The sequence below is a fragment of the Hypomesus transpacificus genome, chromosome 6 (genome assembly GCF_021917145.1).
Source record: "Hypomesus transpacificus isolate Combined female chromosome 6, fHypTra1, whole genome shotgun sequence".
Classification (NCBI taxonomy): domain Eukaryota; kingdom Metazoa; phylum Chordata; class Actinopteri; order Osmeriformes; family Osmeridae; genus Hypomesus; species Hypomesus transpacificus.
The window spans coordinates 14,056,242-14,082,568 of record NC_061065.1 but is presented as its reverse complement, the minus strand read 5'-3'; the positions used below and the strand labels follow the sequence as shown (position 1 = coordinate 14,082,568).

Below are 26,327 nucleotides of genomic sequence, written 5' to 3'. Positions count from 1 at the left end.
GTATTTTGTATTATTACTATGCGCGCATTAACCCCGCCTCCAGCTCCAGTCTCGACGAAGGCACACGCCGGGACCCTCCTATTTTTACGGTCTAATGAGTTTGTATAGAAATGCACACGTGCCCCGGCTTTGTGTGTCTCCTTTGGGGGGCTCTGATCTGCCAAAGAAATGTCCGTCACTACTCAGAACCTTAAGAATCTAAAATTAAAATTGGAAAGGGAGTGTCTGATCAAGAGAAAACGACAACAAAGACTTAAAAATTGTTTTTTTTCCCCCTTTATTTTTTTTCGTACAATAAACAGGTAGGAAATGCATGTTTCATTGGAGTCCTTAGTTTGTTTTTTGATTGAGTAGACAACATATGCCTATAATAGGTCTAAGCCATAAACATGTTATAAGTAAAAATTACAAGTTAGATTATAAGAGCAGAACACTTTATTTTCAATACATTTTAATTTATTTAAGGAAATAGACTAGCACACATGAAATAAAACACAAATTAGGCAAAGTAGGTATCCATTGTGACATATACGACAGTTAACTCTGGACATACGAATCAGTCATTTTACGCATACATAATTAATAATAAAAAAGGGCTTCCTGCTTTGCATAACAATAAGGGGGCTTCTGCACGCTGTATACGGTTTGTGATTGCAAAGGAAATTGCACGGTAAAATGTGGTCCAAAAGCAATCTGGACACGAGATACTGTCGGCGCGTGCTGTGCGTAATCAGTGTGCTTTGGACAAAGCAGACCATCTCCAAATGGGCCAAACCATGATTATCTTTCAGTTAAAACATTCAAACCCAATTTCTTCGGGTCAAATCATCTCTCTTCTCTTGGATATTACCATAAGGAATGAGATGAGCTGTCTAATAGCCTACTTCAAGACGTAATGCCTGTGTTATGCCAACCACATGTCAGATGTCTAGCAAGTTTCTATGGACAAATATAAGTACTTGTTTGTATTGAGAGAAAAAGTTAGAATAAAACTTTCAATAAAATGATGTTGCTCAACAGCGGGCTGCTTTCGCAAATCACTAAAAATGAAAGCCTCCAAACCAAGTGTGGTAGAGAAAACCATTTAAGTTGGGCCAGTCTTGCAAATCCGTCACATATTAAAACTGTTTAAACAATAGCGGTTTTAGGCGTTTAACTCACGTAAAACCCTGACGCTTGTTTGACGCATGTTGAGTTTTCCACAAGTAGCCTATGTTAGAGGCTCGCATGTGCGCTTCATTCTGCCTGGTGGCCTATATTATGGGTTGCATTAGCATATAGCTGTGAGGGTGCTAAATAATCATAAAGCTATGGATGTAGAGTAGGCTAAACTTTGATTAATCACCTGACCATTAATAGCTATTTATTACCTTTGGTAATCAAGTTTATAAAACCCTGTTGTGCTAAATATAAAGTAATAGCCTGCATTTTAATATGTAATTATGGGGTGAAACGGTCATTTCAATTGTTTGAAAAAGAAAAAAAAAACGTAATATCATGGATTCCTATTTCGAATGCACGTGCTTGTCACTGGGGCAAATTATAGTAACCCTTCTTACCTTTAGCTTGCCTAGTTACAGTTTGAACAATCACATACGTTTAGACGCGTGTGGCTATATTTGTTCAATGGCGTGTGCTGAGTAAAGAGGGCCAGTGGAGATATTGCGCCTCATTAGCATACAGCTGTAGAATATCCCCCCCTCTTCATACTCACCAAATCCACTTTCATCTATAGACCCATAGCCCATGTCCTGTTAGTCACGCTGCCAAGAAGACTAAGCCTTTCAGTCACTACTACAAGTAACTCTGATTATACAGGTGGGTATAATTCAACAGAGAAACAAAGTTAGGTTATACTGTCTGTAAAAAAAAGTATATTTTTAAAAGTCTTTCAAAGGTTTATAAAGTGTATATAAAGTGATTAGAAAAATCCCAAGAATTGAGATGTCAATCAAAGTCCTTGAAAAGGTTTGTACAGAGGCTAGCATTTCTCTATTTTATTGAATAAAAAGGAGTATATCTGGATCCATCAAAGACATCCAGGCTGGGCGTACATGGTCAGATGGTTTGTGTTGTACCTCAGGAAGTTGAGTGTGCTTGTCTTCAGAGTGGCCAGCCCACCGCTCTCAGCAAACACCTTTTTGAGGATCAGCATTGGGTCCTCCGAATCCTCCAGCGTCTTATTCATCAAGCGCTGGATGAAGTGAGGGATGGACTCAACAACTGACTTGTTATCCTGGAGGACATAAAAGAGAGACAGGAGCAAATAGGAAGCTTTACTTGGTATTTTACTTTAGCCTTTTTCCCCCTTTTTTTCAGTTAATTGATTCTAGAAGTTAAAGAAAGTCCAGATGAAGGATTCTAACCTTCACATTTGTGGATTCCATGATTTGACGCATTTCCTGTTCGAAGTCTGTAAAGCGATCGTGATATATCGCCAAGCACCAATTCTCCCTGAAATAGCTACAGAGACATGACCAACATTAGGACTTTATCACGGAGGACACTGATACTGAAGCCACACATACGCACACAGCGCCGACTGAACACTGCATTCGTCCAACAACCTCATGGAGCAGCACGCTCAATCAATGATTTGAACGGTTCCCGATGCCGACGTCAGCGACGACAATAACGTTGCGAGTGGCCTCGGCCCCGGCCATGACATGGCCCAGTGAGGAAGCCAGCTTTAAGAAGTGTTAGAAAGCTTCATGAGCACCAAAGGGTGGCTCAGCCATTGTCTTCTCACAGACCAGAAAAGCAGATTGGGGACCTGCATAAACAGATTATACCCGGGTACAAAGGGGCCTTATATGTGGGGGTGACTCGTGTTGAAACAAGGTCATCCGCACGCTCAACTCCCGGATCTTAATAGGAGATGAATGTTCAGGAATACATTTTGTGCATTCATTAAAATACAACCGTGCTAATATACTGAAACCGACATAGCCACTGTCTGTTCTGGCCCTATCGTGTCACCAACTAGATGTGTATATACAGTATATATATGTATATATACATATATATCACAGTGACAGTGGAAGCCTCCCAGCCTGTCTGAGCTCTCGATGCGATGCTGCACTCTGGCCTTCCTACCTGTAGAGGTCGTGAACCAGGCCCTCGTCGTAGCGCGAGCACAGCCGGTTCAGCAGCAGCTGGTGTTTCCCGTAGAGACACAGGAAGTTGGACACGGGGATGGCCTTCTGCGACAGGCAGGTGAGGGTCTCCACCACGTCGTACTGGTTCAGACGCAGGAGGAAGTAGTTCCCTGTCTCTGTGCGGCCGGTCAGGATTTCTCGGCCCTGCTGAGGACACGGCAAGGCGGACTGTTTTTTTACGAAAGAATGTACTGGAAGTATAAAGGAGAGTTTTTAAATTGTGTCCATACTGGTTGGCTTGTTGACGACCCTGTTGCAGGAAGCTGAAGGGGGGGTTTGGTAACATGGAGGTAATTGTATCTTCCTGGGAGTTTTCCACCTTTGTAAACAACAGATAAACCAAAACCTTAATTACAAATGTCCTTCAAAGCTTAATGTGTTGTATACAGAAGCAAAACAACGATGACATGAACTTACTGTATTTTACAGATAAAAACGAGTTTATAACATAACTAAAACACTACGAGGGTGGGCGATAAACTCAAACTTAATGTTCTACTGACGTGTTGGCCGTGTCTATAAAAATGGTCTGCTGAACATTGGAAAGGGAAAAATCCTTTTTAAGAGAGCAATGAACCGAAATCTCTCGTGATAATATGGCATTTCTCCTTTCCCTCAACGAGCATCTATGGAAAGGTCAGGGTTATTTCATCATAAAAAAGACAAAGCAAAGTGGTTTTATTGTTCCTGCTTCGCCTGGCATGACCATGTGTACCCTGTGACTAACAATACACACAATAACTCTTTGGGATGAATCACCGTGGTTTGATCACCAAACACAATAAAACAGGGAATAAGTGAGCAGTCCACAGATTCCACTACCATTGCACAATACAGCACAAATATGAACTGGGGCACATTCTCCTAGATAAGACCATGGGTTGCTGGAAGAGAGGGTTCCGGCACATCCTAACCTCACATGTACCACACGTGGTTGGTTGATCAAATCAACCAGGTGATAAGAGATTCTCCTGGACCAGAACACAGAACCTCAGGAATGATCCTGCACCAGAACACATCAACCCCCCGGAATCATCCTAGACCAGAAAACCTTGGAAATAAAACCTTAGAAATAAAGCCTCGGAATGATCCCGGAGCAGGACATATCGAACACACGGATGTTACTTCATGCTAGAGCTCTACATGGGGAGAGAAGCGGACCTTGAACCTTAGCCTGCTGGTACATGGGGGTGAGGCGGTCCAGGTCGGCCGGAGGGTTGGAGGCAGGCTCCAGGGTGGGGTCGAACAGGGGCAGCAGCGCCGCCGCCAGTTCCTGGCCCACCTCCCTGGAGCTGAAGTTGGAGTGGGACCACTGGTCGGCGTGGTAGCGCCGGGCAAACTTGGTGAGGGGCCCGGCGGCGCGGATGCTGGAGTCGTTGGTGTGGAAGGTGGAGTCGATGACCAGGTGGCCGTCGTACACCAGACAGGCATCGTTGATGGCCTTGAAGGCGCTGTAATCCACCCCTTTGGAGGACAAGTTCAGGAACACCTAACCGAGCGACAGAGAGGTCAGATTAGGGACAGATGAGCTCGATATCTGACATTCAGAGCTCCTGGATACCACAGCGACAAAGAAGATAAGCTGTCTAATAGCCTTGTTCCAGATTTATTGCTGTTGTCTACACCCGACCATATGTCAAGCGTTTATCTGATACTGTCCTCCAACCGAGGCTTTACTTTGGACAGTTAAATAATAACACGCAGGTCAACATTCGTAAACCCCCGGAAATAAAAGCGGTCGACTCACAGAGCACCGCAGCAGCAGGGGGTCACCGGCGGCGGTGAAGGACACCGAGGTGAGCGGCTCGGGGTCCCGCCCCTCATTCATCTGCGCCAACAGGCAGCCGTGGTGGACGTGGACCTGGCTCTTCTCCAGGGCCTTCCCCACGGCCTTCCCCACGGCGGGGCTGTCGAAGCAGGAGCCCTCGGACGGCGGGCGGACCAGGTGGATGCAGGAACCGGGGATCCTCATGGAGAGAAGGGCTTCCACGCAGGTGTACGCGTCGAGGCTGTGGCCGTAGACGACGACGTCGCCTGCGGATGGGATTGGACCAAAAAATAAACAAATCACCCAGCATAGGGCGAATGGGTGGTGTGATGAATACGGAGGACGAGGGGAGAAAAAAAAGCACCTACAAAAAATATACAAAATTGAACTATTCTGATTCCACAAATGCTATCTGTCTGAAGAAGGTCCCTTGGCAACAGAGGGCAAGACAATTAAACAACCCCCCCCCCCGATCAGTGCTCTTGTTGGTGGATAGCAGAGCGGCTGAGGCGAACAATGGGCCCTCGCATTCCTCCAGCACAGCCTCTTTGTGCTAAAAGGCATGCCTTGATCATGAAAACCGCAACGATGCATGCTAATAATGATGATAAGGCGGACGAGGGGAAATCTACATGAGTTTAGCCCCCGGAGAACCTATCCCTTTGATGCGTGTGGTCTGAAGTGCCCTTACTCTTTCTCCAGGCTGCGCGCTTCTTGCTCTTAGGCTAATTATCTGAAATTGGAAGGCCGCCGCTCGACGCATGAAGCACAGGGTCCGTCTGCTAAGAATAACCCTTAACCCTGTGTGATTCAGACAGCATGGAATTACCTCCAGCCAAGAGCGCAAATTGAATTAAGGTTTGAAATTGAAAAGGAGAATGCCACAGTCCATATCTAGAGAAACTGAGTGCAGGTACTCAAGTTATGAAATTCCCTGACAGCAAAATATTTTATTTGTGGTTGTACTGTATCCTATTACTGGTTTTGAAATGTCTACTGTACTGCACTTATAAATAAATAAGCAACATATTTCTGCAGCTAGCTCACTGGACAGAGCTCTGTAGTGTCCTTGTCCATGGTGCTGAAACAGGGACCGAGTTTAGCAATAGTTGCAAAAACATGGCTCTCACAATTTGGCATCTTTCTGAGAATCTGAACATTCTTATACCATTCTTCATCTTCTGTTTGGCACGGCTAGAGCTCTAGACTAGAGTAACAAGATGCAAATGCATTTCAAAAAATGTTCTTTCTTTTTTTTATAGTGATGCACTCGGCTTTTATGATTTGCATTTACTAATTATTTCCCCCATAATGAGCAGGCCTCCTAATTAGTTAATATAATACGCTTAATCTGGATCACTGCACATCTTATATTTCTTCCGAGAAAAAAAGTTAATTTTGCTTAATGACATTAGCCTTTTCATACGCAGAAGAAAACCTCGCCTCTCGGAAAAATTGACATGATCCTGTAAATGGATGGAGCAGGCAGTCCTGCTGCAACAGGATGAAAGATCTTCTTATTGGCTAATTAGGTCCTCATTATTCATAGGTAGTTGAGCAGTTGATTAGCTGAATAATGACATACTATTGAGGAGATTCATGTTAGGGGGGTGTATCATGCTGATAAGGCTTCCACCTGAATGCCTTCTGAAATGTTAGGATTTACATGTGAAGTATGCTCAAAGACTGTCTTGTGATTGTGCTACATACAGCATGCATATGGGTGCCTTGGCGGTAGTAGGAGACGACAAGGGGCTTCAAACTGAAGTGTGAGCTCATGGTCACGACGCCTGCCTTCTAAAGCCCCCCGACGTACCGTTCAGATCCGGAAGGTTCTCCTGCAGCCAGCGGTGCACCTCCACGCAGTCGCGGTGGTCGTTGAGGGTGAACAGGTTGGAGGGAACCTTCCCTGTGTATCTGCGGCCGGGCGGGACTGAGAGGCCGCCGTTTGTGGTCGGCTGGTTTACGTCCACTCCACTGGGACAAGGAACCTGTAGGGAGACATTCATGATATTACGCCGTGTTTTTCGGCTTCTTTTACTTGCACCGGCTGCTATTGGCAAAAAGGCCGAAAGTGACGCTTTACCCATAAACGAATGTTAACGGTGACTAGTCCAGCATAGGTCAGCACATTCACAAGATGGGGTTAGAGGCTGACAGTGTTTATAGAGACACCGAGCTGAAATAATCGCACACTGTGACGTGTGTCAGATGGCTGAGCGGTTAGGGAATCGGGCGATTAATCAGAAGGACGCCGGATTGATTCCCGGCCGTGCCAAATGATGTTGTGTCCTTGGGCAAGACACTTCACCCTACTTGCCTCAGGTGGAATGTCCCTGTACGTACTGTAAGTCGCTCTGGATAACAGCGTCTGCTAAATGACGTTGTGTGTGATGCAGCGGTGCCTCAGGTCCGGCAGGGTGTCCTGACCTGGTACTGTTGGCCGGTGCAGAGCAGGAGGTGGTCGTAAGGCACCTTCCTGCCTCCTGACAGCAGCACGTGATTGGCCGCTCGGTCGATCCCCGTCATCTTGCCGGTCACCACGTTGACCCAGGAGCGGAGAGAAAGCTGGGCGTGGTGGCGCTTACTGTAGCTGTGGCTGTGGGGGAGTTCAGACAGCAGTGTGAAGCGAATGGACCTGCTGTAGGTACTTTACATTTTTTAGAGCCTGTTCTAGAATGGGTACATTGAACATCCAGTTTGTGTGTATATGTATTTATTTCTGGTAATAATACTAGTATACTTATACAAAAACATATACTTCCATGTGTATGTATACAGTATGTGAGTGTGTGTCTGATCATCTTAATAATAGAAGTTACAGAAAATACTGTTATGGTCGATTTGGATGGAGGTGTACATGCGACGTAAACGTTCTAATGCAGAAATGTGGGTCTAACCTTGTGGACAGAAAACTCATATGTTCTCCCACGTTTCCTGGAAATCCATTTGTGGAGATCAAAGTCATGTTGTTGAACCTAAGATGTGGACTGCAAAACAAATACCAAATGAAATAGAAAGGAGAATTGAAATTGTGGGGCTTCGAACAGGAATTTTTGGTCCAGAAATGGGCCTGTCTCAGCCATGTGAAGGGCCATTTCCACAAGATGTGTGCTCTCTGATACAGTCAAAGTTATTATGAAAGGGGAAATTGATTTTCGGAGAAATGATCTCATACCTCAACACAAGTGTCACACAGCCCAATGATCAAAACAGTATCCCACCAATGACTATCTCCTAGTTCCTGCTCTATCTGGCCCAGAGAATCAAATTAGGGATGCCTGATTCCAGGAAGAACACAAAAGAAAAGCGCTCGCATGTAAACCCATTGTACTTCTCGCCGTGCTGCTATTCACGCCGAATATAAGCGGTGCGGATGCAACCGAATGCATGCATCCACGTCGGGCTACGCACACTCCTTTTAGTTTGCTAAAAGCTTCGTAATGAAAGCCTACACTTTGTCAGATTTTTTTTTTCCTCCTCCGTCCCCCCCCCCCCCCCCGCCCCCCCTTCCTACAGCCTGTAATGTCCCTCTTGTATGTTTACTCTCATGAGTGTAAAAAAAAAAAAAAAAGGGTCTCTTGTGATGTAAATGACCTCTTTTGTCAGTGCCAAAAGGACATTATCTGTCTCCGTTGGTGATATAAGCAAAAGAAAGAAGCAAAAAAAATAAAGAGGCTGGGATGCTGGGTGAGAAGGAAGACGTGTGTGTCGGCCAGTCTCGTCGCGTCACGGCCTGACATCACCTGCGGGTCTTCCTTTTTAAGGAAGGAAAGTGATTGATCTTCCCCCGGGTAATGGATGTCCTGAATTTGATTAGCGAGTCCTGTGTACGGGGAGAATGATGTGTTTCCAACAGGAGTTAGCAGATGTCTCCCACCACAAATAGCCATTGTTGAATACTCATGGATACTGGGTGGGGAGAAAAAATCTCAACAAATTGTACATTTCTTTCTTTTGAATGAATGACTCGCGTCTCATGATGATACTTTTAAGCGTTGGAGCCATAATCCACGGTACACTTTCCAGTATGTGTACAATTATAAATCCCTATTGTCAATCCAAATTTGCTGGTTAATCTAAGCCAGAAGGCAGGTTTAAGGCACAGCACTGAGGCATTTAAGACCCCTTCATTGGTGTCTGGACGTGATGAAATTGCCAGCTTCTGGATTGGGGCTGTTATCAGGCCGTGACAGACGGCCATGTTGACCCTGCCCCCTGACCAAGGCGTCGAGAGGCTAACCCCCCCACCCCCCTCACCCCCTCCACACACACACCCACACATCTTTATCTGTTTGTCCTGCTTCCTCCTCTGACCCTGTCCCCACTAAGTAATGGAGAGGGTAGTGTGCATGTGAGGGGGCTGTTGTGTGTGTGTGAGGAGGGATCTGGCCTTGCAGGACCCAGGGTAAAGCTGGAGGCCAGCCGCTTGGGCTGTGCTGATAAGAAGGGGCCCCAGCAGGCCAGCGCTGACCCATTACTCAGCCCGGCCACTGCAGCGCCCTTCTCCCCATTAGTTTAGTGGACACTAACTGCCTCATTAGTCAACTCATTAGTGACAGCAAACACAGATCGCTGCAGAAGATCCCTGACAGGAGAACAGTGGAGTGGCTAATTAAAGGGCCAGCGCCCAGCTCTTCTGAATGCCAGCCTCGGGGCAGCTGTGTGCCCGCTGCCCCACCCCAGCGCCTGCCTGCCAACCCCCACCTCCCACTCCCCCCCCCCCCCCCCCCCCCCCCCCGAGTTATGCATGCTCTTCGCTTTCACTTCCACACACAATGACCCCCGGTTGCCTGGCAGTTATCGGCCTCGCAGCGAATCGGCAGGCCTCACTTCCTTCATTGTTTAGAGGTAACACAGTTAATCTCAAAGCCGGGGGCTGAATGCAAACATGTAGCGCCTCCGCATTGTGCCAAAAGCTTTGGTGACATTTCGAGAGATTGGATTCCTGGAATAAGAGAAAGGGACAAGGACAACAAGTACCCACTCTTTCTAAGAGGGCTAAGTACACTCTGGACAGATACTGTGCAATCTGGACTTGAAACGTTTTCGAGGTGTCCACACACCGATTTCTCGGAATTGTGTTCTGATTTCTAATTCAACAAGATGATTCATAATCAAAGGCCTTGATGAGCTTAATCAGGTAACTGCAGTGCTGGGCCAGATGCTGACCCATAATGCATGGCTCCTGGGAGAACAGCTCAAGTGACATAATACAAGTCTGGTCCCTTGTTGTGAGATGAGGACGGGGGGGAAATGGTATTGCTTTTGCGTGTGTTGCTTCGGGGTAGGCTTCTAAACCCCCTGTTCATATGTCTGCTAATCACTGCTCCGAAACCTGCCCAATCTGCTCCTCTAAGACCCGCATGTTACTTCACCTGATTATAATTATCAAAGTGGTGTCTTATTTTACTGACACACACACAAAACCACACACACACACACACGACACTACACACAAACGCACACAATATGTCCGTCTCTTGTCTTGTATGACAGGGAATCCTCACCAGAATGCGAGCACCTCCAGGAAGGCTAGCCCCGTGTCTGACGCCCCCACCACCACGATCCTGGCATTGATGGTGACTTTCGGTTCCATGGTTAGTTTCCTGTTGATGTGGTTGAGGGCATATGGAACCTAATGGGATAAGCATGAGAGATTCACAGTCAGACTCACCCCATCCAAATAGGACGTCTCTCAAGGCCTCCGTGATACAAATGATGCAGAGCCGTCACTCACTTTGCTACTCGAACAGATACCACCATTTGAACACAATTATCAAATTCCTAAAAGCACTAAGAATAATGTGCTCGGGCAAGTTCCATTTGGAGTGTCTTTGAATCGCAAACAAAATGTCTGTCAAAATGCAGAGATGGGCATGTCTCTGAGCACTTAGCTCTCTAAAACAGAGTGCCAGCTTTTAGCCAAATTTTGCACCAGCCTTCACACCCGTAACATGGAAAAAAGGCATTTAGGAGTTTGGACCCAATTAAATATGGCACACAGAATTTGAATAAAGTCAGAGAGCGTTGCGTTTTCCACATCATTTCCCTACTCTTCAGATGACGATGGATCGAATATTGTTGCTGTGATGTCAGTGAGCTACTGGTTATTGCTGGGTCGTACTGCAGTTAGACTGGAAGTTTTTATGGAAAATAGCAGCATGGAACAACTATCTTTAGGAACATTGGGATTAAGAAACCTGGTTGGTGGAATTCAATCCTTTTAGTTCCCCGGTAGGGCCTACCCGCTCCTAAAAATATCTATGTCTGATCTTATGGGGAAACAGGATCACAACCGTTCATTAGGGGTGTAACGGTACATGTTTTCATACAGAGCCGTTGTGGTACGGATTGGTGCATGCAGTCAGACAGAGAATTCATACGCTAGTCACAGGCCTTTCGACTTTATGGAAACTGATAATGAGGTTGATCTCAGGTTCAATCTTCCCTCATCTGTCGGTAGTTTAGTCCCGAGAGTTAGAAAAATGCTTGAGGCCAACAGGCTAGACAGAGCGAAAGGCAGTTTGTCAGCACTCAAAATGTAAAACAGGGGCACTCATTGGACAAATATCTGAAAAGTCCCAAATGGAAAATGTTAGTCGGTTTCATAGTTGTGTAGTAGACCAGTCTTTCATGAACACATTAAGATAAGGTTTAGCCTGTGGTACTGAATATAAAATAAAACCAAGCATTTAGAATTTCTTGCTTTTTCCAGCTGAACTCGTACCGACCGGTGACCCCAAAACCAAGGTGCATACCAAACCGTGACTTCCGCACCGCTACATACCATTTAAGTCTAAACAACTACAAGTCGTCAAACAAGTAACCGCCAACGCCATTTTCTTTGTTGAGAATCAGCATGAGAATCAGTCGAACACGCCAGCCAACCCAGAAGAGGCAGCTTCATGGGCCAGGTGCGGCCGTCCCCAACCTCGTAGACACGCGTGACACAAATGTCACCGCTGCTGCAGCCACCGTCCTGTGTGTGTCTGTGTAATATGATCTGGTATTGACAGAGAGGGTGAACAGGTGTTTAAAATCTAATCAAGCCAGCAGTGTTGCGGCCCCCGGGGCTTACATCAGGAGGCTGGGACAAAGCTGCCACGCACATCCCCTGCTCTTATCTACACGGCAGCCTGGAAAGGATGGTTGCCGTGCTACCAGACGACGAAGACGACGGGGAGGGGTGGGGGGGGCACCCAACTGGATGGGGGTGGAGCGTCGTGCGCAGGTGTGCTGCGAGGGGGCGGGGGGTGCACAGGGTTTTGTGACACGTGACACGGAAAACACATGTCAACCCGGCAGCGAAGACGCGAGCGCGAACATGCGAGAGGACTTGTTGCATAACCGGGGCGGGGGGGGGGGGGGGAGGAACCAGTGGTTCAGGACCCACGGCACGTACAAGAAAAGGGGCTCGCGAATCGCCAAGCAGCGACACGCGCACGGCACAATGTCGGCACTGGGCCCAGGTTGTATAATACACCCATTCAGACTGAGTAGGAGCAGACTGAATGTGCGGCTTATTACGCCCGAGACTGTCCAGTCCACTGAACATGAGATGAATGAAAAGATGCTGCTTTACCTGTTAACCGGCAGCAGCGAACATGACTAACCATCTGTCAGAGGAACCATCTGCCACTCTCCTCCACCCAGCCCCCTTCGAACACAGCCCCAGGCCGTGGGTGGAGACTAGCTGAGTAGGCTCATGTGGAAAAGTAGTGTTGTCCTGCTCCCAAAACGGGCTCTAACGTTCATTGAACGTTTTCAAATACGTTTCCAAATACACAGAATTCACAATTATAGTGCTGTTTCCGCGGAGGGTGCTAAATGTAATACTATTTGACGTTTGGCGTCTTCTCGAGCCAGGTTCTTTTTGTCTTTCTCTTTTTTTCTTCCTTCTTTTGATTGGATCGTTCTCATGGACCAGCCTTGTCATTCTCAGCCATTCAGCCGTTCTCAAATCGCATTGTCCTGGTGTGAATACATGAGCATTCAGTTCAGTCCACCCCTCGAAAACCTGACCAGGGCGACAGCAACTGTAAAGCAGTGCCCTCTTGTGGTTAACCGAGTGACGACACACATCTCCCTCCCCTGTCCCCGGTTTTCTCACATAAGCTCCCTCTTCCTCTCATTCTTTGAAACGAGAGACCCAGAGTGTTTGCCCATCTGCAAACTCGGGCATGCCAAGGCCCTTCCACCAGCTGCTGCCGTGCCCACCTGGTCCTTGGTGATTTGTTTGGACGGGGCGTTGATGCCCAGGTCCTCCAGAGGGTAAACAATCTGGCGACGTGGGCGCACGGGAACCATGGCGCTCAGGACAGAGGTCAGGTAATGGGCGCAGGAGTTCTGGGGAGAAGGGAAGAAAAGGGCACAATATCAGGTGAAGTGAGGGCAACTCACCTTTTGGGCTCAACCAAATCCGAGGCTGAGGGGGTGGCAACTCACAGCTGCTAAGGTTAAGTCGCTAATACGCCCTTGTGAGGAGACTGGCACAAGCGATGTACATCCCTAGACGTGCATTTCCAACCAAACAGAAACCCCCCCCCCCCCCGCCCCCTTGACCACGGTTGGCAAATTCCCGCTCTCAAACCCACTTCCCAGAATGCCACGTGGCCCCTCTCGTCTCCTTCGGTTCTCCCATTATTCTATTGACACCTCGTCCTCTTCCGATCTGGTGCATGTTTGGCGAAAAGGTAATTAGCAGAGGAAGTGGAGGCTTCCACTGCGGCGGCGAGGGAACGTCTCATCATCGGCGTCCAGAGAGGTGGAGCCGGCACATCTGACAGCACCTGCTGCCCCCCAACCCGAGAGGGAGACGAAGAGGCCCGGGAAAACCACAGGAGGACCCCCGTCACTAATGAATATCTCCCACTGAGCCCACATGCTGCAGACAAAGGTGCACGGGTGAAGGGCCTGCGATGGGCCTGGATGTTTCCCTCTGGCGATCCGCTGGCTCACCTTCTGGCTGTGGTAGACGGGGTAGATGGGGTAGTAGAGGCAGGACTTGTGGGCCAGCCGCAGCGCCTCTTTGAGGAAGTGTTTGGCGTAGTGCTGGAAGACGGGGCTGAGGGCGAAGTGGGCCAGCTGCGCGTGCTCCTCGTAGCGGTGGTGGCTGAAGTAGATGAAGTTCTCGATGTCGTAGTGGGCGCGGATGAAATCGATGTCCTGGGGGGGGGAGAGATTTGGGTCAGCACGTCGTCGGGGAGCCCCCATGGGCCGACGCTTGGCGGAGGGCCGGGGCGCGTGAAACTGGACCTACCTCCTCGTTTCTGGTGATGATGACGCCCACGACTTCGTCCTGCACTGTGGCCACAAACGCCTGGAGGGGAGTTCCATCCTGAAGAAAAAAGAGAGAGAGCGAGAGAGAGAGAGGAGGAAGGAGATAAAACCAGGATGAGAACCTCTAGGGCTCAGGACACAACAGAGGGTCCAGCCAGCTCGGTGATTACGTGAGCGCGGTTCCATCCTCATCTCAGAAGTAATTATCCGTGTTGGATCTCTGTCCTCGCTGACAGCTGGCGTGTCAATCACAACATCAAACATTTAACGAGATAGCAATCGCTCTCGTTCATTGAGAATTTCCCCTGGCTATTATAAAAAACAAACGCAATCATCTATTCGAGCCCTTGTTTCCGAGTGAGGGATTGATTGGAAATTCTAGACAACATTGTAGATGGCCCGGGTCCATTTTCCAAGGCTGTGGTCTGGGTTCCCTGGGTCCTGTGACTGACCGGGTCTCTGCGGGCCTGACAGAACACATCCAGGTCGTTCAGCAGGGACTCATGAAGAAGGAGCTTCTCCACCATGGCGCAGATGGAAGGCCTGTCAGCAGACACGGCCACCCTCACCTCGAAGGTTCTGGGGACACAAAACAGCAGAATACTCTCGGATCTCCAATCGGATTTCTATTGATCTCGAGTAAATCCTAGATGCGCCCGTCAGATGTTGAGCTTGGTTTGGATCCAACGGCACATCTTTTAAAAGGTGCAGACTCCCTGCAGCTAGCTTTCGCTGTTGTATCTGAATCTGGCTCCAGATCGGGTACAAACTATAATCAGAGAAGCATTGTGGGTGTGGTGGTGGGTGTGGAGGTGGTGGAGGTGGTGGTGGGGGTGGGTGTGGTGGTGGTGGAGGTGGTGGTGGTGGGTGTGGAGATGGTGGTGGTGGGTGTGGAGATGGTGGTGGTGGTGGGTGTGGAGGTGGTAGTGGGTGTACTTGAGCAGGCCGGAGCGGTGGAAGATGTAGAGCTCCTGAGGCAGACTGCTGGTGTGGCGTGGCACCACCCTGAGGAAGCTCTGGAGGAGGGGGAACTCAGGAGCCAGCTTGGGCACCGTGATGACACAGAAGTCCCTGTCCTGGAGGGCACCAGGAGACTGGCTTCAGCACAGTTTTCAACACATAACCTTCGATTGTTTGCTTTTAGAGGAAGAGTGTCGAAATATAGACTGTAGGCATGTTTGCTGGGTATCCAAGAGCCATGCTCAGATCACCAGATAGCTGAGCTATGATGTTGCTGCTGCACAATGTCTTGAAAACATAAAGACTTGGCACTATGCACTGTATTACTGTCAGAACTGCACTTTGAGTTCTTGATGATTTGCTGCACTTACCATCAGCCCTTTTTCAATGTTGCTAAAATCAGACAAACATGTGCGCTACTTACAGGGAAGAGCTTGAATATGTTGGGGAGAAAGTCCATGGATCTGTTGGGGGAGGAAAAGGGGGGAGAAGGGGGAGGGGGGATCAGAAAAGAAAAAGTGAAGTGAAAACGTACCTTTGCCAAACCCTGCCTCCGAGCCAGAACGGAGATCACAGAAGTGGAACAACTGGCCAAGCAATCTGCCCGTTTTAGCTCAATGCCCATTGGTCAAAGCTTGACTTCTCTCCTTCAAGTTGCTGTCACTTTAAGCACCACACTCATTAATTACATGCTCACTCTCGGTGGGGAGCAACTGGGGCCCATATTCTGTAACAGCTGGGCAGCAAGGCGACAGAGAGAAGGGCTCAGCATGAGCCAACTAACAATCAGTGTCTCTGCTTCACACAGCACATGACTGATACACACTGGATGTACGCCATAACATGTGTATGGCTACTTCCAACCATTCCGAAAGTGGAAAAGGCTATATTACAATGTGCATATTCACTGCTTTTTTTGTTGTTGTCGTTTTTTATTTCATGATCTACAAGTAATTAAAGTGTTGTGTAATTTTCTGCTTGTGACTTCGGCCTGAACTTACCTCATTTCAAATTTCTTGTCGATGACAAATAGCTGAACACAGAAGGCATTTGGTGTTTCTGTACAGTCTCTTGGTCCTTGACCATCACCAGAAATCCGAGACTTTATTGAACAACAACAAATGTGACCGATAACACGAAGAGGAGTATAAATCAGATAAAGCTTTTAAGATCAAGACAGTTAATTACCTCTGAGATTTCACAAGGGACATCCGTCACACCTTCATTTTCCACTGGGTCCTTTGTTTTTGAGCACGAAAACAATGAACACGGCATTTCATACATAAACAGACACGGGCACTGTGATGCTTGATGCTCTCAGCAGGTCCATCCCCTTTGTTCGAAACATTCAGTACCTTTTCTGTGGGCTCCAGTGGGTGTCCTGGCTTGGATTCCCCCACACTTTGAATGCCCTCCTCTGGGGGGTCTTGGACAGGCTCAGGCTGGTCTTCTGAGCGTGGCCTGTAGAGGCCATTAAACGGCCCGAGCTCAAAACACTCATTCAACAGCTTCAAATTGATGTCACCACTCACACTGATGAAACCAACGGCCAGTCCCTCGCTCTGTGAAAAAAACAACAACAAAAACACACAAAAAAACCAAGAACATGCATTTACAGCACACACGTCACTGATTATGATTGCCTTCAATGTATGAAACAGAGATATAGCAGCACTCTGACAGCTTTCACTTGAACAACTGTAGGCTCTCCTTGCAAAATGAAAGGTTTGCAGCAAATGGCAGAGCCGGGCACCAACACTCTAATCCACAGTGCCGTTTGTGGAATAATTGATGATTTTCCACAGAGGAAGACGCGGTGGAATCCTCCAGGGCAATGTTGTGATGTTGGTTCTTTGAATGGAGAACACATTGAAACAAAACCTCAAAAATGCTACAGATGTCTGGACACAATATGTTTAGTGAGAGCATGTCTTGGCAGACGATCAACTCCCATCTACCATATGCTGCCATGAACACATGTCAGCCTGAGCTGCTGGGGTTGGGGTGGGTGGGGGTGGGGGATCTGTCAGGTTTTAGGTCCTGGGGGAAAGTATCCCAGCAGGATTTCTGTGAACGGGGCTAAAGCATCTGCACTACAGCTATAAATGTTTAAACAGCCTTCCAACATTGACAGCAGATTTCAATGCTTGATCCTAACGATGAAATAAAAACGGAGAAAACGTCCGAAAGAAGTCAACGGTACACTCTATCCGAAGTGCACACACACACCCAACCGGGTTTGACATTTTTCCAAACCGGTGGTTTGGCAAACGTTGACTAAGTAGCACTTCGAAAAACCAACATCAGAGACGTACATGACAAAACCCTAAACAGATCCATTGGCATCACTGACCTCACAAACGGCTGCATGGTTTTCCTCGTCCTGCGCCTCGATGAGCTCAGCCAGGAAGTAGGGTCCGTAGGAGCCTGTGAGGGCCTTGGTCTGCTCTGAACATATGTGTGTGAGGTCATCGTGATCCTCGATCCTGCGACATGGGACTCCACCATCAGCCGCGTGCCACCATCGGGGATCATCATGCATCAAACTTGAACATTATATAGCTAAAGAATACATCCGTTCAAAGTCGTGTCTCTTTGCTACAGCCTGTGAGATGAATTGATAGTGCCGACCTTGCTCTCCGGACGTATAGCCTTGGACAGTAGTTGTGTCTTTGGCACACAAACGCTATGCACTGGACCTTGGAAGGGCTGACTCTCTCCATAGGCTCAAATATCTCCAGCAGCGCAGGCTCTGAGAACATACAGTGAGTATTGTGTTGAATGCCCCACAAGCAGTTTAATGGAGAAAAAAGTATACCTATATCTACAGACATCTCACCTATGCGGGCCTTGTTTGGAGTGACCAGGTAGATGTACTCAAGTTCTGTGATAGCATTAAAGACAGTTCTGAAACGACATGTGTTTATATCAGTCTGTCAGGGGGGGAAAACCTTGCAATGAATGCACATCCTGAGTATCAAGACCAACGGCTGTGATTACACATTTGATGTAATGTCTGTGGAATCAAAGCGGACAAAGATTGTGCTCTGCTGGAATGATATTGTATCATCAGTTGCACAAACTAGATTCCAACCCAGGCTAAGTACATTATGTGAAGAACGAAGTTATTCCAAGTTATGCTATCATAAGATCTGGAACTCTTTACCTTATTATCTCTTTTGCACTCCCAACAGAGTAGATTGGCTGAGCCACAAAGAGATGCAAGAAGAGCGTGTTCAAAGGCTGCCGAAGGGAAAACGTCGAAACCGTTAAAATCATCGCTTTCTCTTTACGAGTATAGGCGAATAGAACAACAAAGTTCAGCATCGTTACGCCTAATACTGACTGTGCATCTTTCCGCTTTAAAGTGATCATGCATCAGTGGCTCCCAGGAGGCTTGATCCACGATGTCACCGAGGGGGTAGTCCAAGAAAGCAGCATGGGCCAGAACTTCATCCATGGCATTGTTCAGGCTCACTGCCAAATTGGCCTTTTCCCTGAAAATAGCAGACTTTGACTTCCTACCTACTAGTATTTGTGTTCTCTTGATTTGTGGGCTTTGAATAACTCACATAAAGATATTGTAATCTTTAACAGAATACTCACAGTAGATGAATGACATTGACCCTTCCAAACACTGACACAGTGGCAGGACTTATGAGGCTGTTGATCTGTGGCGCATCAGCTGACTCAGTTCGTCTGAAGCTCACAGTCTCAACATTGCCACCTGCTGAAGTTATTGTCCTCATGTCGGTCTGAATTTAAACTGAATCAGAAAGAAATTCAAAATCAAATTAAATCAATTATATTTATATAGCTCTTTTTACACGCAAGCATGTCACAGAGGGCTTCACATCCGCCCATAGAACTGCACCTCAACCAATCAAAACCCTCAAGGATGCCGAAAAAAACATGCCTAATTATAAAATAATAGTAAGTTGTGCTAGTACTCTGTTAGCAGTACAGCAGTTACAGTAAAGTAATCCAGTTCAGTTGTCAAGTTAGCCAACCTGCTATCTAACAACAAGCTTGCTGGCAGTCACTTACCGCTTTTTACTTAAAACAATGCCATATGCATTATGTTATCTGCGTAACAGCGTAAACTGTGCTTACGTTGCAAATTGCAAACGGATGTGCCACTTTCGGTATCTTCTGTAAACTGTTTGATACTTTAGCTAACTGAAGCTAACTTAGAAAAGGATGGTGGAGTAACCATAGCAACAGAATGCCTGACAGCATCGGGGTTCAAAGGTAATGTGCAATGCATGCTGGGTAGTGTCATGGCGGGACACACTTTCATGTGAAAGCGCACACAACTTTACGTGGGTGTATCGTATTTTATTGGGAAACGTCTTTATTCAGATTTATATTGTTATCCATCGTCTAAGCCAGAAACATGGCTTCCACTGCAGCAGGCAAACAGAGGATACCGAAAGTGGCGAAGGTATAACACTTCAAAGTAGCTAGCTGGGCAACAATAACGTTAGCTGATTTGCTAACTTCCTTGCTACATCGTAGAGCTCTGAATTGCAAGCGCGATTGCTAATAAAGCAGCCTTATGTTGTGCTCTAACGTTAATTGTAACGTTTTTCTGAAATTGTATGGATTTTCATGGACAATACGACTAAATATAATTCACTATAAACATCAATTTTTGTATTTTCAGGGAAAAGTTAGCCTTAGCCAGCTAACAACTTTGTACTACAAATTGTAGACAGTGGGCAGTTAGCAAGTTGTGTTAATAGTGGAATCAAACAGTTTGAATCTTTCAACTCCCTATTGTTTACATGTTCCACATGTATATTGATGTGTTTTTCCTCTCAACACAGGTGAAAAATAAAGCCCCCGCTGAAGTGCAGATCACTGCTGAGCAACTGCTCAGGGAAGCTAAAGAGAGAGAACTCGAACTTTTGCCACCTCCACCAAAACAGAAGATCACAGATGAGGAGGAGTTAAATGATTACAAATTGAAGAAACGGAAGGTAAGTTACTTCAAAATATATGATATTTACAAGGCATTCGCACATCATGCTTAACTAAACGTACTCAAACACCCAATTTCTGTCTCTCGCAGGGATTTGAAGATAACATTAGAAAGAATCGCACAGTCATCAGCAACTGGATCAAATACGCACAATGGGAAGAAAGCTTGAAAGAAGTACAGAGGTAGGCCTGTCATTTCAATGTGATTCACATCTGTTCACCACACGATGTTCCAGAGGTGTTGGAACTGTAGCCAAGTCTGAACCTTTCGCTCTCTTCCTCCAGGGCTCGTTCTATATACGAGCGCGCTCTGGATGTAGACCACCGGAACATCGCTCTCTGGCTGAAATATGCCGAGATGGAGATGAAGAACAGACAGGTGAACCATGCCCGCAACATCTGGGACCGAGCCATCACCATCCTGCCCCGTGTCAACCAGTTTTGGTACGTACCTACCACTCCCTTTAAAAACAAAGCAAGCCTTTGCAAGTCACACCGTGTGTAATTGGATGCCCCTTTTTAGTGTATCTTACATGGACTTGTGTGAAATGTAATCGACCGACTCCATGTTTCTCTCGTTTTTGTTGTTCAGGTACAAGTACAGTTACATGGAGGAGATGCTGGGCAACATCGCCGGTTGCAGGCAGGTGTTTGAGCGCTGGATGGAGTGGGAGCCGGAGGAGCAAGCCTGGCACTCCTACATCAACTTTGAGCTGCGCTACAAGGAGGTGGAGAAGGCCCGGTCAACCTACGAGAGATATATCCTTCCTAAGTTCACTCTGCGTTTCCCAAATGTCACTGTTTGCAGGCAATTCAAATATGGTGATGTCGGTGCCTACGATCGGGAGAAGGACTACCATTGTGCCTGTATAGCTTGTCGGCTTTCTGGCTTTGAAATCTCCTTGACTCCGGTGAACTTGTGCTCGTCCATCCCGATGTGAAGAACTGGATTAAGTACGCCCGCTTCGAAGAGAAGCACGGCTACGTCGCCCACGGCCGGAAAGTTTTCGAGAGGTCTGTGGAGTTCTTCGGAGAGGAGCACGTCGACGAGAACCTCTTTGTGGCCTTCGCCCGCTTCGAAGAGAAACAAAAAGAGGTTGGTGAAGAACGTCAAGCTTTTGCTTCTTCTTTTTTTGTACTTAATACAGACGAAACCCAGTTCCAAGACTTTCTACCTTTAAACATTTTTTTTTTTCTTCTAGTTCGAGCGGGTTCGAGTCATCTACAAGTACGCCCTCGACCGGATCCCCAAGCAGCAAGCCCAGGAGCTTTTCAAGAGCTACACCGTGTTTGAGAAGAAGTACGGAGACCGGAGGGGGATCGAGGATGTCATTGTCAGCAAGAGGAGGTTCCAGTATGAGGAGGAGGTCAAGGTAAAACCTACACCTTATCTAGAGTGTCATCTGTAGGTCAATGGTATTTACTGGTGGGTTATTTAATTTTTTGATATCATTTTTCGTCTTCTTGATCACTCTTTGTGACTTCTTTCCCCTCAGGCCAATCCACACAACTACGACGCTTGGTTTGACTACCTGCGTCTGGTGGAAAGCGACGCCGATCCCGAAACCGCCAGAGACGTGTATGAGCGGGCCATCGCCAACATCCCACCCATACAGGAGAAGAGGCACTGGCGGCGATACATTTACCTGTGGATAAACTACGCGCTGTATGAGGAACTGGAGGTCAAGGTGGGCCGCTGAGATGTGAAGTCTGAACCCATTGACAGATAAACCTGTGAACATTGATGCATTTGTGCAGTTGGCGAGTTTTGATCGTTATTTTTCTTATTGGCAGGATCCAGAGAGAACCAGGCAGGTGTACCAGGCATGCCTGGATCTCATCCCTCATAAAAAGGTACTGGCTGGGAAGGCGACATCCAGCTCTCTCACCGTGTCTCATATCGATGCGATATTCAGTTCTACCGTGACACTTATTTGGTGTTTCTTCTCCTCAGTTCACATTTGCCAAGATGTGGCTCCTCTACAGCCAGTTTGAGATCCGTCAGAAGAACCTGCAGGCAGCCAGAAGAGGCCTGGTAAGAGTCTTGTCTATTTGGAGATCATTGTGGCTGGTTGTTTTTTCCCCGCAGTTACATTTACGGTTTCACTTGACGCCTTCAATCCAAAGCGACGGGCAAAATAGCTCATCTTAAAATGCAGCGGATTATCAAAGACTGGAAGCGCGCAGCTCGAACAGAATCGCAGTCGTTTAATAAACGCACTCCCCAAAAAAACGGTTCAGCGTTAACGACCCCCCCGTCTCCTTTGCTCTTTGCCCAGGGCGCAGCCATCGGCAAGTGCCCCAAGAACAAACTGTTCAAGGGCTACATCGAGCTGGAGCTGCAGTTGCGGGAGTTCGACCGCTGCAGGAAGCTGTACGAGAAGTACCTGGAGTTTGCCCCGGAGAACTGCACCACCTGGATCAAGTTCTCGGAGCTGGAGACCATCTTGGGCGACACGGAGAGGGCCCGCGCCATCTTCGAGCTCGCCATCGGACAGCCGCGCCTCGACATGCCCGAGGTCTGACTCGCCATCGTTTGGGGGAAGGGGAGGGGGTATTTACAATCCAGTGTTGTTCCTAAAATGACCCGCCGATGAGATGACTAATGATTCGACGCTGCCACCTGCAGGTGCTGTGGAAGTCCTACATTGACTTTGAGATTGAGCAAGAAGAGTACAACAATACCAGAGGGCTGTACAAGAGACTGCTGCAGCGCACGCAGCACGTCAAGGTCAGTAGCACCGCACCGTCGGCACTCGCATTACTCCCTTAGTTGCGCACCAAAAAAGACTCGCTTTCCATGTGTTTAGTCTCTGGACAGTGCAACTCCAAACATCCCCTAATAATCGAATCCCCCTCCCAACGCCTCTTTGGGACTACAGGTCTGGATCAGCTACGCCCAGTACGAGCTGTCCATCGACAGCCCCGACCGGCTGCAGAGGTGCCGGCAGATCTTCGAGGAGGCCAACAAGGGCCTGCGCAGCTGCGAGGAGAAGGAGGAGCGGCTGATGCTGCTGGAGTCCTGGAGGGAGTTTGAGCAGGAGTTTGGCTCCGACAGCACCAGGGAGCGGGTGATGAAACTGCTGCCGGAGAAGGTGAAGAAGAGGAGGAAGCTGACCGCCGAGGACGGGGTGAGTGTCGGGGGGGCAGGGGTGGTGTGGAGGAGACAGACACGCGCCGAGTTTCACAAGCATGGCTTGGCCTGTCACTTGTGGTCACGTTTTTTTCTTTTCTTTCCCGGTCAGTCCGACGCAGGCTGGGAGGAATACTATGACTACATCTTCCCAGAGGACTCGGCCAATCAGCCCAACCTCAAGCTGCTCGCTATGGCCAAGATGTGGAAGAAGCAGCAGGTGGATTTGGATGAGGATAAGGAGGAGGACATGGAGGAGGAGGAAGAGGGAGGAGAAGAGAAGGGGAAAGATGAAGAGGAGGAGTCAGAGAGATCAGGGGAGGAGTCAGAGAGATCAGGGGAGGGGCCAGAGAGATCAGGGGAGGGGCCAGAGACTTCAGGGAAGGGGCCAGAGACATCAGAGGAGGGGCCAGACAGATCAGAGGAGGGGCCAGACAGATCAGGGGAGGGGCCAGAGAGATCAGGGGAGAGGCCAGAGAGATCAGGGGAGGAGTCAAAGACGTCAGGGGAGGGTCCAGAGCGATCGAAAGAGGGTACCGCATCAGACAAGCCTCCTAGCCATGAGCCACCCAATCATAAGCCAGCTCCAGAGAAACCTCCCCAGAAGGGCTCATTTGATGACAAAGATGATAGCAGCAGCAGCAGCAGTAGTAGCAACAGCAGCAGTGATAGTGATAGTGGGAGCAGCAGCAGTAGTAGCAGCAGTGAGAGTGAGGATGATGATGCTGCTGCTAAGAAACAGCCCAAGAAAAGGAAGAAGGATTCTGACTGAATTCAGCACACTTCCATTTCCTTTACCGTATGGCAGGTGGCCGTATCCTGGGGTGGGGACGTCGTCCTTGGTTCCATTTCTATTGCTTTTCTAATAAAATCCCAAAACCAAGGTTGTTGTTCACACGTGTTGTTTCGTGCCCTTGTTTCATTTGTTGGAATCATGTAACTGTAAATACATCAAACAACAAGATGACCTCTGGTGTTTGTGTCTCATTGCGCGCACCTCACAAAGTTGGAACACTGCCAATGCAACATAAGTAGGTCACACAGTTGTTTATTGAATATGAAGCACATTTCCATCGCATCTCATAGATCCGCACACTAAGGATGTATTTCAACTGTGGCTCTCGGACTCAATGGCATAAAAAAACATTCTGCAAAGATGTAGGCCTATTTGACAGATTCATACATTATGTACAGTGAAATTCAAAATACCTAGCAAAAAACAGGTCCTGATAGTGGAATATTTCACATTTCGGTTCGTCCTCATCCACATCACCGTGAGAAGAGGCAGTGGTGTTGGAGAGCCACAGTCTACCGTTATTCTATATCCTCGGGTCTGACGGGGTGCGGCAAGGGGACGATAGACTTCTTGTCTGTGTCCCTCGACAAAGCCTTCCTCATATCTGCAAAGGGCGACGGGGCGTCGGGTTACCACACGCGCTCGCTCATGGAGAAACAGGAATGTTTCGACGGGAGAGGACGGCGCTTACCATAGGCGTCTTCATCCGGCTCCCCGTTACTGGCAGAGTAGTATTCTATTACGGTCCTGTAGACGCTGTAGCCTAGCTGTTTGTACATGTTGACCGCCACTTGATTGGAGACTCTCACAAAGAGGTCGACAAAGAACCCGCCCTTCCTGAATGGACAGCAAAGGGCGTGAGGCCGCACAACGACGGCAGGGTACAGAAGCGGACCCGTGCCAAATCCTACCGGCGTGACTCAAGCGTATGGGGGGGGCGAACGCGTCAGTTACCTTTCCGATATCTCCTCCAACATTTCCATGAGCTTGGCAGCCAGTCCCAGTCTCCGGAACTCCGGGGCCACAGACAGAGCCGTGACGTGGCCGTGCCACTCTTCTCGGGCCACGGATCCCTCCGCCTTCCCCATGACTGGAAAAGACAGCAGCATGCATTAACTGCAGAACTTCCTAAACCTTTAGGATGCCAATGACTGGCAAGGCATGACTTTGGCTTTGTACAAATATATAAAAGTACAGTTTTCTGTTTTGTTTTGAGTTGCCCCTTTAGACCCTGCAACTTCATCTACTTTTTTATTTAAGAAATAATTACATTCACAAGAGGATATCATTATAACTCAGTGGCTGGAATGTCTACATTAACGGGAACACTTAGTTGATCATTTTTTTTATTGCTATCAACTATGCAAGCAATTACTTTTGAGCTGGCCATGGTTAGCTTGGTGTTGTGAGACTAATAAAGGCTGCAGACATGCAGGCATTTCTTCCAGCAATGGTCAACAAATATGATATTGAATACTATGATTTGGGAAACGTTTGTCTGTCTGTATCCTGCCTACATATAGGCCTACTGGTACTTACTGTATCCCATTAATTCCCCACCAGGTGCCTCTGCAACAATGAAGTACTCTGGCCAGTGGGCTAGGTACTGTAGGTAAAATGGAATCCCATACTGGAATGGAAGGTTAAGGCAAACTTATCACTACATTAGTGCATAAAGAATGCCAGAGTATTGGACACTGGCTAACGTTATTCACATGAGCTTGACATAAGACATGTTGGGATCAGGGTGAAGTCTATCCAAAAAACCCTGCAGAAAAGCAGCTGGTAATCAATTCTGAAAGGATACCGTTTCTGTGAATGGATCCAAGTTTCTGGGAAGAGAAAAAGAAAGATCTTAGCTTTGCCATTTTTACTTGATAGTTTTTGTATTTATTGTATGTACTTAATGTATAATTTCGGTGACCTTACACGAATATTTCTATACTGTTTGCACTATCTATTCTGGCAGATGCTAGCTAACGCTAGCCCAATAGCAAGTTAGACTATAAAAATGTACAAGATATATATAAAAACGAAACGTCCTGCCAATGTAACATCAACCCCTGCTTCGTAATATCAATTTAGTAATTGTGAAAAAATGTTAAATAAACGTACATATTGTTGAATTTAAACAAATCGTCGCACGTGAAAGCCCGCAATGTTGTCATTTTGAAGCAGTGTACGGTGACCTTTCTAGAACCCTATGAATTAGACTTTGTCTGTGTTTTAAGAAATCTTCCCTCTGTT

The 26,327-nt window shown here is 47.5% G+C and overlaps 3 protein-coding genes across 4 annotated transcripts; 1 reads left to right on the top strand and 2 right to left on the bottom strand.

The window, feature by feature from the left end:
* Positions 1 to 286: 286 nt before the first annotated feature.
* On the bottom strand, positions 287 to 24,588 carry cfap61 (cilia and flagella associated protein 61). Its single transcript, XM_047021786.1, has 27 exons — positions 24,494 to 24,588; positions 24,083 to 24,224; positions 18,775 to 18,934; positions 18,515 to 18,665; positions 18,335 to 18,411; positions 18,008 to 18,075; positions 17,800 to 17,920; positions 17,522 to 17,654; positions 16,524 to 16,730; positions 16,357 to 16,407; positions 16,170 to 16,270; positions 15,593 to 15,632; positions 15,145 to 15,284; positions 14,661 to 14,787; positions 14,189 to 14,266; positions 13,888 to 14,094; positions 13,147 to 13,275; positions 10,437 to 10,564; positions 7,827 to 7,916; positions 7,357 to 7,525; positions 6,743 to 6,917; positions 4,906 to 5,192; positions 4,320 to 4,647; positions 3,389 to 3,477; positions 3,097 to 3,305; positions 2,367 to 2,463; positions 287 to 2,236 (listed from the first exon to the last, which is right to left on the bottom strand). Exons 3-27 carry the CDS (start codon positions 18,915 to 18,917, stop codon positions 2,030 to 2,032), a joined length of 3,552 nt encoding a protein of 1,183 aa, XP_046877742.1. The 5' UTR covers positions 18,918 to 18,934; positions 24,083 to 24,224; positions 24,494 to 24,588; the 3' UTR covers positions 287 to 2,029.
* crnkl1 (crooked neck pre-mRNA splicing factor 1) lies at positions 19,429 to 24,251 on the top strand. Of its 2 annotated transcripts, XM_047021788.1 has the most exons (15): positions 19,436 to 19,612; positions 19,998 to 20,150; positions 20,243 to 20,334; positions 20,437 to 20,595; positions 20,744 to 20,910; positions 21,069 to 21,247; positions 21,354 to 21,524; positions 21,648 to 21,839; positions 21,946 to 22,005; positions 22,106 to 22,186; positions 22,431 to 22,670; positions 22,781 to 22,882; positions 23,034 to 23,282; positions 23,397 to 23,927; positions 23,967 to 24,251. In XM_047021788.1, exons 1-15 carry the CDS (start codon positions 19,565 to 19,567, stop codon positions 24,054 to 24,056), a joined length of 2,514 nt encoding a protein of 837 aa, XP_046877744.1. In that variant the 5' UTR covers positions 19,436 to 19,564; the 3' UTR covers positions 24,057 to 24,251. The 2 variants fall into 2 exon arrangements, with proteins under 2 accessions (XP_046877743.1, XP_046877744.1); XM_047021787.1 differs by having other exon boundaries at positions 19,429 to 19,612; positions 23,397 to 24,251.
* On the bottom strand, positions 24,588 to 26,290 carry naa20 (N-alpha-acetyltransferase 20, NatB catalytic subunit). The gene is made up of 6 exons (XM_047021789.1): positions 26,196 to 26,290; positions 25,888 to 25,912; positions 25,620 to 25,710; positions 25,035 to 25,170; positions 24,772 to 24,917; positions 24,588 to 24,684 (listed from the first exon to the last, which is right to left on the bottom strand). Exons 1-6 carry the CDS (start codon positions 26,246 to 26,248, stop codon positions 24,599 to 24,601), a joined length of 537 nt encoding a protein of 178 aa, XP_046877745.1. The 5' UTR covers positions 26,249 to 26,290; the 3' UTR covers positions 24,588 to 24,598.
* Between the last annotated feature and the right edge of the window lie 37 nt (positions 26,291 to 26,327).